This window comes from Patella vulgata, chromosome 5 (genome assembly GCF_932274485.2).
Source record: "Patella vulgata chromosome 5, xgPatVulg1.2, whole genome shotgun sequence".
Classification (NCBI taxonomy): domain Eukaryota; kingdom Metazoa; phylum Mollusca; class Gastropoda; family Patellidae; genus Patella; species Patella vulgata.
In genome coordinates, this window is record NC_065883.2 from 79,244,697 (window position 1) to 79,256,714 (window position 12,018).

At 38.8% G+C, this 12,018-nt stretch overlaps 1 protein-coding gene across 7 annotated transcripts in view; it reads left to right on the forward strand.

Moving 5' to 3' along the window:
- The first annotated feature begins 1,444 nt into the window (after positions 1-1,444).
- Positions 1,445-12,018, forward strand: part of LOC126822673 (multiple epidermal growth factor-like domains protein 6) — a 114,679-nt gene continuing 104,105 nt past the window's right edge. For 3 of the 7 annotated variants that reach the window (XM_056101116.1, XM_056101117.1, XM_056101118.1), the window contains exon 1: positions 1,448-1,601. In XM_056101116.1, coding sequence (XP_055957091.1) covers positions 1,523-1,601 — 79 coding nt within the window. In that variant the 5' untranslated portion in view covers positions 1,448-1,522. Of the gene's footprint in view, positions 1,602-12,018 lie in introns of all 7 variants that reach the window. The other 4 variants (XM_056101123.1, XM_056101122.1, XM_056101121.1 and 1 more) reach the window with 4 other exon arrangements.

Consider the following 12,018-nt stretch of genomic DNA (forward strand, 5'->3'; position numbering starts at 1 on the left):
TTTTTAGCCTGTTCTCTATCCATCTCTTGCAAAACGTGGGCGTATCCTGCCTGGCAGCCGTATAGGATTATCACCCTACGGTCTCGGTTCCTTTCGATATTGGCATGTATGAGACTTTATCTTTATGGATTTTGGCCCCTGATTGTACAAAAATTCACCTTTTTAGCTTGTGAACACTGTAGAGGTCACAATTTTTTATCCGATCTGGTTTAAACCTGAAATGTATGTTTATTACCAACAGATCTTGGTTCCTGTCAATATTCGCGCAAATAGGCCAATAGCTTCCTGAATTATGGCCCCTGATTGTATGAAAAATCGCGTTTTTAGCTTGTGGTCCCTCTGGAGGTCACAATTATTATTCGATTTAAAAAAAAACGTTCGAAATTTATCCCCGTTAAAAAACGGCCGCCCCTAGTACGCAAATAGTGTAAACATCTGGTAAATCAAGGTTGTTGACCCTCTATAGGTCACAATTTTGATCCGATTTCAATGAAACTCGAAATACATGTTTATAACCCAAAGATATTGGTTCCTGGCAATATTCGTAACTTTCTGAATTATGGCCCTTGATTGAACAAAAAATCACATTTTTAGTTTATGGTCCCTGTAGAGGTCACAATTTTTTCCGTTCGTTCGTTCGTTCGTTCGTGAGTGAGTTTAACGTCCACTTCCACAAAGGGTGATATCGTAGACAAGAAATTTTTTCCGATTTTAAAAACCTTTTAAATACATCACCATTCCACCATAATGAAGGATGAATTCGTATTTCGGGAAAATCGAAATGAAACTGCCCGACAAAATGGCCGCTCTTTGTACGCAAATTGTGTAGAAGTGTGTAGAGGTCACAATTTTTATCCGATTTTGATGAAACTTAAAATATATCTTTATATCCCAAAAATCTCAATCCCTTTTGATTTTTGCACATTTCAGGCCATAACTTTCTGGATTATTGCCCCTGATTGTACAAAAAATCTCTTGCAAAATGTGGGCGCATCTTTGCCTGGCAGCCGCTGGTTTACACGTTAATTTGACGTAAACGTCACATACAAATATTGTCAACGTTACATACCTCAACGTTTCACCGCAGTTTTTGCGCAATATAGAACGATGGGTGCTGACGTGCCATAAAGATCCATATCGAATTCATTCATCTAAAACTAAGTGATGTAGTCAAAGTTTGCAATAAATTAATTTTAATACGATCCTGAATATTATTGTCATAATATTATATATTATACACCAATAATAATCTAGGTTAATATTTATTTGAGAATATTCAGTATAACTCAATGATGTGAAAGTTTCATCCTGGTTTACGTTCTCTTGATCTGTGTGTGAAACAAAGAGTAGTTGTTCAGTATGACGCAATGATATGAAAGATGCATCCGGCGTGACGTCCTGTTGACCTTGATACAGACAACATTATTATAGTTTTATATATTTAATAACTCATTATCTATTAGGTGTCAGCCATAGTACATGATAATTGGTCGACAAGAAGAACATTATTATAGTTGGTACAATGTTGATAGATAAAATGTTGACTAAAGATAGAGTATTAATCTGTCTGCTTATATCCAGTCATGTTTATTTTGTATTGGGTAAGTTTTATATATTTAATAAATCATTATCTATTAGGTAATCATGAAAGTTCCAGGGAATAAGTAATATATTGAAAGAGGGATAAAGAAATAAATACTTACCGCTCATGCAATACACGATAACCCGTATTTTATTTTTTAAATCCTCCTCCCCGACTAACTTAATAGTATTTAGTGTCACCCAACTGCCCCCCCCCTCTAACTTAATAGTATTTAGTGTCACCCAACTGCCCCCCCCCCCACTAACTTAATAGTATTCAGTGTCACCAAACTGCCCCCCCCCCCCCCACTAACTTAATAGTATTAAGTGTCACCCAACTGTCCCCCCACTAACTTAATAGTATTTAGTGTCACCCAACTACCCCCCCCCCCCCACAAACTTAATAGTATTTAGCGTTACCCAATAGTAGTACTTTTTGTTACAGTGTATGTAAATTTAAATGTACGGTAAATGAAACTACTTGTCAGTGGTATTCTGTGTGATATCTGGAATGTCGTAGTATGACTTGTATTTTGACATTTAAGACCCCACCCTCCCTCGCAATCAATTAATAGAGTTTAATAGCGTACAACCTTTCAAGTTATTTTCTGGCACATCTATATTTACTTACCCTGAAGTTCTAAACTTTATTAGGGGGGGGGGGGGTAAAATTTAAAAAAAAAACATCTTATAAAGAAATTTCAGATTATATGTTCAGAAGCAGCTGGAAAATATGTTTATTGTTTGCTACAAAATGTAAATTATTTCTTCTTGCGCATTTGTATTTACATACCTTGAAAAAATAACAAATTTGAAATAGCACTAACATGTATTAAATGAGGAGGGGAGGGGGTATTTGACGTCAAAATACGGGCCATAACACAAAAATACAAGATATCGGGATGCATACCATTAAAAAAGTCTGAATACATTTTTTCAAAATTGTAAAATATTGTGTAAAATATTCATATTTACATACCTTATTAAAACAGATATAATTTGGATCGTCTGAACTCTATTTAGTGAGGGGAGGGGGTATTTTAAAGTCAAAATACGCGTCTTAATACGAAATTCCAGTTATCGTATAATGCTTCACCGGAAAGTATTTGTCTATCGCTCTTTGAATATACCAGTATTAGCTATATTACTGGCACATTTATGATTACATGATTTAGAAGAAATCAAGCCCTCTTTCGTTTGTCCAAAGAAATATGTCGCTATCCGACACAACCTAATTTCTGAAAACAGACTACTTTCAATTTATTTTATTAAATCCTAGATCAGATTTACCAATATATATATATTCGAAATATATATATATTGCATGAATGAAGGGTGTAAAATGATATTTTCTCAATTGTCTAACAGTCATAATGTTCCGGTTTTTGGAGAAATATACAAAATGCAATCGGGATTGACATGCCACCGAGAATTGGTAGTCCTTGAGTGTAGTGCCGGATGGAGGGCCTGACAAGGACAGCTGTCTAGTCGTTCGGATGGGACGAAAACCCGAGGTATCGTATATACACTGGAATGCACGTAAAATATCCCTTGGCAGTTTGAATTCGATGTAAGAGTAGACCATAGTGCCGCTGTCCGGGCAACATTTCTCTCATAGCACACTGTGTGGCGCACGGCCGTCTTCATTAGCCCAGTCGGAGCAGAACAGTAGGAAATGAAATGAAATAAAATGGGGTTTAACTTCCTACTTATCTGCACCAACGGGTATAATGAAGACGGGGGTCTATCTGGTCAATTTACAATAGCAGCTATACTATTCAAAAAAAGTAGGGGATATTTGATTTTGGGGGCATAATACTAAAATATGCAAATGACTACGAAAAAAGTCACTATAGAACCTAACAGAAGAAACATTTCCAGTTACATGTGACGCCCAAACGCACCAATAGCTACCGCATGGAATGCAGGTGATGCTTGGGATCATCATGGGGGTCCAACCCAAGATTTGCACGACTCTGACTTTGAATGTTACAGTCATTGTGGCATTGTTTGCTACAAAATGTAAATTATTTCTTCTTGCGCATTTGTATTTACATACCTTGAAAAAATAACAAATTTGAAATAGCACTAACATGTATTAAATGAGGAGGGGAGGGGGTATTTGACGTCAAAATACGGGCCATAACACAAAAATACAAGATATCGGGATGCATACCATTAAAAAAGTCTGAATACATTTTTTCAAAATTGTAAAATATTGTGTAAAATATTCATATTTACATACCTTATTAAAACAGATATAATTTGGATCGTCTGAACTCTATTTAGTGAGGGGAGGGGGTATTTAAAAGTCAAAATACGCGTCTTAATACGAAATTCCAGTTATCGTATAATGCTTCACCGGAAAGTATTTGTCTATCGCTCTTTGAATATACGAGTATTAGCTATATTACTGGCACATTTATGATTACATGATTTAGAAGAAATCAAGCCCTCTTTCGTTTGTCCAAAGAAATATGTCGCTATCCGACACAACCTAATTTCTGAAAACAGACTACTTTCAATTTTTTTTATTAAATCCTAGATCAGATTTACCAATATATATATATTCGAAATATATATATATTGCATGAATGAAGGGTGTAAAATGATATTTTCTCAATTGTGTAACAGTCATAATGTTCCGGTTTTTGGAGAAATATACAAAATGCAATCGGGATTGACATGCCACCGAGAATTGGTAGTCCTTGAGTGTAGTGCCGGATGGAGGGCCTGACAAGGACAGCTGTCTAGTCGTTCGGATGGGACGAAAACCCGAGGTATCGTATATACACTGGAATGCACGTAAAATATCCCTTGGCAGTTTGAATTCGATGTAAGAGTAGACCATAGTGCCGCTGTCCGGGCAACATTTCTCTCATAGCACACTGTGTGGCGCACGGCCGTCTTCATTAGCCCAGTCGGAGCAGAACAGTAGGAAATGAAATGAAATAAAATGGGGTTTAACTTCCTACTTATCTGCACCAACGGGTATAATGAAGACGGGGGTCTATCTGGTCAATTTACAATAGCAGCTATACTATTCAAAAAAAGTAGGGGATATTTGATTTTGGGGGCATAATACTAAAATATGCAAATGACTACGAAAAAAGTCACTATAGAACCTAACAGAAGAAACATTTCCAGTTACATGTGACGCCCAAACGCACCAATAGCTACCGCATGGAATGCAGGTGATGCGTGGGATCATCATGGGGGTCCAACCCAAGATTTGCACGACTCTGACTTTGAATGTTACAGTCATTGTGGCATTGAATTCCAGGGTGGAAACATCAGTTTAATTGTTTTAGTGACCAGAAAACAAGTTTTGATATGCGTCGGCTTACCCAAAATGAAAGGTTACGTGCCCTTGGCATGCTACAGATCGGCACAACACAGGCGGTTGTGGCGCGGACGATGAATGTTTCTCAGTCTGTCATAAGCAGGCTATGGTCCAGATACCGTGATACACAATCTGTACAGGACAGACCACGCTCAGGTCGACCAAGGGCGACAACTCAAGCCCAGGATCGATTTATCCGTACCTTGGCCTTGAGAAATCGTGTCATCACAGCAAATCAGATCAGCGCTCGTCTTCAAACAGACACTGGTGTGAGAGTGAGTGGCCAGACGATTCGGAATCGACTGCATAGGGGTCACCTTCGCGCCCGACGTCCTCGCGTGATGCCTTGTTTGAGAGATCATCACATTCAGGCAAGACGTCGTTGGTGTAGGGATCGTCAACACTGGGATAATCGACGCTGGAGCAATGTGATGTTTTCAGATGAGTCAAGGTTCACTGTTGATTTTTTGGACAGACGTAGGAGGGTGTGGCGTCGTCGAAACGAGCGCTTCCAAGACGTTAACGTCATCTTCCAGGATGATAACGCAAGATGTCACAGGGCCAGGATCGTTACAGGTTACCTCCAACAACAGAACATCACCACATTACCTTGGCCAGCACTGAGTCCCGACCTCTCCCCCATCGAGCATGTCTGGGACATGCTTGGACAGAGGTTACGTCAACGTCAACAACGTCCTGCCAATGTCCAAGAACTTGCTGCTGCGTTGCAACAGGAATGGGACAATCTGGACCAAAATGACCTTAGACGTCTCATTAGGAGTATGCCACGTCGGATCAATGCTTGTTTGGCAAACAGAGGAGGATTTACCCGTTACTGACTTGGTTGTGATGCTGTGGTAACTTTGCTGTTTGACCCCGGGTATCATTTTACCCTTATAATGGTCAGTCTGTGCCTTACTTAGTCTAACGATCATTTGGAATAAATCGATGAATGTGAACTTCATTTCATTTTGTCATTTGTTTCTTCGTCAGTTTCATTAGGTGACTTTAATAACATTTAAAAATCAAATATCCCCTACTTTTTTTGAATAGTATATTACATGCATCATATGTTAATTCTTATCAGTAGTATAGTGGTATGTATTTTAGTTTGTATACCTGAACTCGCTTTCATCAACGGGAGGATCAAGCTGGCTAAGTGGGTAAGAAGCCGGCTCGCTAGCCTGCAGGGCGGGTGTTCGATCCCTGTATTGGCCGAGAAAGTTTCATCCAGATTTTCCGGCGTGGTTCCCACTTGTCAGTGATGCAGGACGGAGGGCCTGACAAGGACAGTTGTCTAGTTGTTCGGATGGCACAAAAAAAAACAAGTTCCCGTGACACATTGGCATGCACGTAAAAGATCCCTTGACAGTTGGAATTCGATATAAGAGTAGTGCCGCTGTCCGGGCAAAATTTCCCTCATAGCACCCTGTATGGCGCATGCCCGTCTTCATTAACCCAGGTCGGAGCATTTCAGTTCATCAACGGGTATCTCTTTGACAGCTGACACTGTCTACTATACAATGTCTATATCAGCCGTGGAGTATCGGTACTTTGATGTTGAATGGCATCTAATTTGAACCTTCTCATGATTTAAAGATACTTTCCCAGAAAAGTATTTATCGGGTGGCAATTTTGGTATAATCGAAAGTAGAAATATCCAATCTTACTAGAAAAATACTGGATTCCCTGAAAAACACTCATGAAGCGTATACAGGACAAAAATGTAAGGGTTCCCCTAATCGACAACCCGACGATTAGGGATGTCTGCTCGAGTGACGTCAAAGCTTGCACGAGAAGATCCCGGCGTTAGTGAGCGCTTGTTGTATGTATTGATAAAATTGATGACGAAATTAAGCGTACAACAGTATCTGAGATAAAAAACCGCGGAAAAAGATGTGGGCAGTGGATAATCCGTGAATTTAATTAGGCGTCGATATTTGTGATAAATAATCAGCGACCAAAGACAGCATCGTCGTGTATATGAAATGAATTCTCCTCGGGCTTCACGTACATGTTGCTAGGTACTGTGACACGTGACACAAACATGACCCCTTTTAATCGATTTTTTATAGCAGGGTTTCCTTCACAAATTCAATGTTTTAAAAATGATTTGAAGCAAAATTTGGATAGATTAATTAGTTTGAATATGTTTGTAGTCCAAATATATCATCAAATCACCTGGTTTGTTCGCGGGAAAGTAACTTTAAATGGAACTATCTCCACTTTGATTTGGAGTTAGTCCACGAATGATACATAAATTATTCTAGTTTTTGGTATATTTATATTATAATTCCGCCTTCAACCTGGATACGGAAATGTCAGTTTGCATTTACAGATCCTCACAAGGAACACTTCATTCCTGCAATTCCTACATTGTCTTATTCCAGTTCAATCAAACAACGCACTTCGAGGAATGTAAAGGTACACACACCCATACACAACTGTATGCATTTATTGTATAGGAACAAATAACAGCTTGAAATGTAAAGTTGTAAGATTTTTTATTCACTACAGTATTAGTCCAGGAGCTGATGACAAAATGATATGGTCATCAGTTACAAAAGGTTTGATCCCCCAAATTTGTAGCAGGTGTCGGTAGGAGTAAAAATCAATTGGTCAGATCGGGCACTGCTGGGGCGTATAGCCGCAGCAGCACCTTAAAGTAGCCTCCAGGGGGCCTAAAATTAGGTCATAAGTTACATGGCTGAAACTTTGTAGAGACAATGGTATCCATAGTCGGAGTAAATATTTCACAAATCTAACCAAAATTTCCGGGGCTTTCCCCAAGTCAGACCACGCCCAATATCGCCTCACGGGGCTAATAATATGGTCATCAATTACATGGCTGAAACTTACCAGAAACAAAGATCCACACTTGGTAAATACAATTTTCAAAAATCTAACCAAAAATTTGGGGGCTTTCCCCAAGTCAGATCGCTCTAAAGTATGGCCGACCACACCCTAAAAATGGGGCTTTTTATATGGTCATAAGTTACATGACTGAAACTTACCAGAAACAAAGATCCATACTTGGTAAATACAATTTTCAAAAATCTAACCAAAATATTGGGGGCTTTCCCAAAGTCAGATCGCTCTAAAGTATGTCCGACCACACCCTAAAAATGGGGCTTTTTATATGGTCATAAGTTACATGGCTGAAACTTACTAGAAACAAAGATCCATACTTGGAAAACATATTTTTCAAATATCTAACCAAAAATGTTGGAGCTTTCCTCAAGTCAGATCGTCCTAAAGCCCACCTGGCCACGCCCTAAAAGTGGGACTTTTTATATGGACATCAGTTACATGGCTGCAACTTACCAGAAATATTGTTCCATGCATAAAAAATGTATTTTCGAAAATCTAACCATAAATATGGGGGCTTTCCCCAAGTCAGAAGGGCCTTAAAATTGCAGCCCCACCCACCCCCTCTATATAAATCATCTAAACATATTTACATTTTAAAAAGTATGAAATAAATAACAGTGTTGTAATATGTGTTTTATAACTAGGGTCTTGGAGTTCCCAAGGTGATCATTAGAACAGGTTATCTCTGTGCCACCAAAAATGAACCTTTTTTATCTCATATAAATAGTTTGTGCAATATAATATTCTATAGGTATACATGTATCAAATATTAGTCTTCAGTTGCAGTGTCTCATAGAGTACAATTATTTTGTTTTCTTCCACACAAAAAGTATGTAACTTTTACAGTCGAAACAAATTTCATTCATTTTGCAAGTTGAAGTCTAAGAACTTAATACAACATGGAAATTGAAAAAGACGATGGTAAAATCAATCCAATTGGTAATATAATTGAAATTTCCAAAGATTCTGAATTAAGGCATAAAGTCAAGCAGTAATATATATAAGCATGTATATAAATAGAATAGATCCAGTACAAATATGTCCATGTTTACGGTAGATAAATACATACAAAAATAAAAATACGTCAAGTTGGAAAAATCAACCACCCGAACGCCTTTATTCTGGTATACATCATATCCTACGAAGGCTTGTGCTCTCTTCCTTCTGGCAATGGTGCCGATTCTTGTTTTTAAGAAATGTACTCTACAAAACTGTCAACAAATTTTAGAAATCCGTAAAAAGTCACGTTTGAAGTATGCTGAAATTATGCCCCCCAAAGTTGTATATGAGTTAACAGGATTTCATATGGAATGATGTAGAAGATTTACGGAGCTACATGTATCTAAAATTTAAAAGAAACAGAATGATGAAGTACAAGAAAATGACAATCCAAATTCCAATCCAAAATTGATGAGATCATGTTTAACATTGACTTCTGCATCCAGTTCCGATTCGTTCGAGAAGGTCTGCCGGTTTTGCAGAAAATCAAACAGAAAACATCAAGGTCACAAACAGACAGTAATAACCTGTGTCACAAAGACAATCGAAAAAAATATTCAAAAATATGCAACAATTCTTCAGGATGAAAATATACTTAAGAACATCCAATATATAGATTTCATTGGCAAAGACATTCTATCATGCTGAAAAGATGCGAGAAGTAAGCGGGTCATATGATAAAAGTGAATGACATGATGCTAGGAATATACATACCACAGCATTTGATGATTTATGTAGTATTGTGACTGACATTATTTTGGAAAACAAGAGGTCTACCTCTTAAATAACTTACTGCAATACTATCAGTCATGTTTATTAGAATTTGGTTGCGGAAACTATACAGAGTTAGGTATTTTCACCAGTGATTTGCAGAACAAGCTGGTTAAATTCTTTGGTGAGAATATTTCAATTGACAGTGGGAATAAAAGATGTGGTAATACTGTCTTCAGTGAAGGTTTAAATGTTGATGACGCTGTTCGCAAGGCATCTGACAGCGCCAGAGAAACTGAACATACAGTTCAGAACTTCAGGGTGTCACTTTCTTACTCCGATGAGAAATATTCAGTACGAAGAAAATGAAACTGCCTGAAAATTTAACCATACAACATATCATAAATGGTGAAATAGCAGTACTAGACATGGTCTCCGCTTTCTTTACATATCTACTAGTTGGTCCATACTCTAATTATGGATAAAACAAAGTCAAGAGAATTAATTCCATTAGTCAGCATGTCATTTATTCTTTAACCAGGGGTAAGACGAAGCTATCAAAACACATACAACTGGGTCTTGCAATGAAAAGCCTTACAGGCAGTAAAAAGGTTATTAAGATTCTTAATCGTTTGGGACATACTTTAAATTACAATAGCATTGAGGAACTCGAAACAGAATTGGCATTTACATCCAGTAAGCGCAACCAAGAAACACCCATTGGCATGATGTTGTCACCAAACCTATCAACTGGGGTTGCTTTTAAAAACTACGATAGATTTGTTGAAATTCTTTCTGGTAAAGACACTCTTCATGATACAGTAGGAATTCGGGATTTTGTTGAGACTGACAACCAATCACCAATAATTGCCTTGTTTTCTCTCGGTAAAAGTGAATCCATTCCTTCTGGAGTAAACAGTTAATGAAGGATTTGTTTGTAGTATCTATGGGATGCCTAAAAATGGATGGCTTTCTGGTATTAAAGGCATAGAAGCAAGCCCTTTGCCGCCATGCTCACAGGTATTAACTTTGAAAATCAAGAGAGCGAATTATATTTGTAGTGTCTGGATAAATGCGTCAAAGAATAATCTCCCCAATTTCCATCCAATTATAATAATAGAGGGTGGGTTTGAAATGATGATGGGGTGTATGAATTAAAGTGGTTTGATGGTGATGTTGCTCCCGTGTCAGTTGAGATTATTTGCATAGATGAAGATAGTGACCAAGAAAGCAAGGACTCCGATGACGAATCAAAAAATTCTTGTGGTGACGATGAAAGTGTGACAGATTAACTATTGGCATCACCCAGCCACACTTAATCACTTATTTTAAATCATTAAAATGTTGTGCGGAACAAATATTTACCAATGAGGAGGAAGGATAACTAAAGTTATATGTATTAGAACTATAACTATTCAACAAAAGTAGGGGATATTTGATTTTTAAGTGTTATTAAAGTCACCTAATGAAACTGACGAAGAAACAAATGACAAAATGAAATGAAGTTCACATTCATCGATTTATTCCAAATGATCGTTAGACTAAGTAAGGCACAGACTGACCATTATAAGGGTAAAATGATACCCGGGGTCAAACAGCAAAGTTACCACAGCATCACAACCAAGTCAGTAACGGGTAAATCCTCCTCTGTTTGCCAAACAAGCATTGATCCGACGTGGCATACTCCTAATGAGACGTCTAAGGTCATTTTGGTCCAGATTGTCCCATTCCTGTTGCAACGCAGCAGCAAGTTATTGGACATTGGCAGGACGTTGTTGACGTTGACGTAACCTCTGTCCAAGCATGTCCCAGACATGCTCGATGGGGGAGAGGTCGGGACTCAGTGCTGGCCAAGGTAATGTGGTGATGTTCTGTTGTTGGAGGTAACCTGTAACGATCCTGGCCCTGTGACATCTTGCGTTGTCATCCTGGAAGATGAAACGGCGGCCATGACGTCGTGCGAACGGCACAACATGGACTGCCAAGGTGTTGTCCCGGTAGTACTGGCCTGTCACACGCCCTGCAACAACATGTAAAGCCGTTCTTCCAGCAACAGTGATGCCTCCCCACACCATAACAGAACCACCCCCAAATCGATCATGTCTGATGACGTTAACGTCTTGGAAGCGCTCGTTTCGACGACGCCACACCCTCCTACGTCTGTCCAAAAAATCAACAGTGAACCTTGACTCATCTGAAAACATCACATTGCTCCAGCGTCGATTATCCCAGTGTTGACGATCCCTACACCAACGACGTCTTGCCTGAATGTGATGATCTCTCAAACAAGGGATCACGCGAGGACGTCGGGCGCGAAGGTGACCCCTATGCAGTCGATTCCGAATCGTCTGGTCACTCACTCTCACACCAGTGTCTGTTTGAAGACGAGCGCTGATCTGATTTGCTGTGATGACACGATTTCTCAAGGCCAAGGTACGGATAAATCGATCCTGGGCTTGAGTTGTCGCCCTTGGTCGACCTGAGCGTGGTCTGTCCTGTACAGATTGTGTATC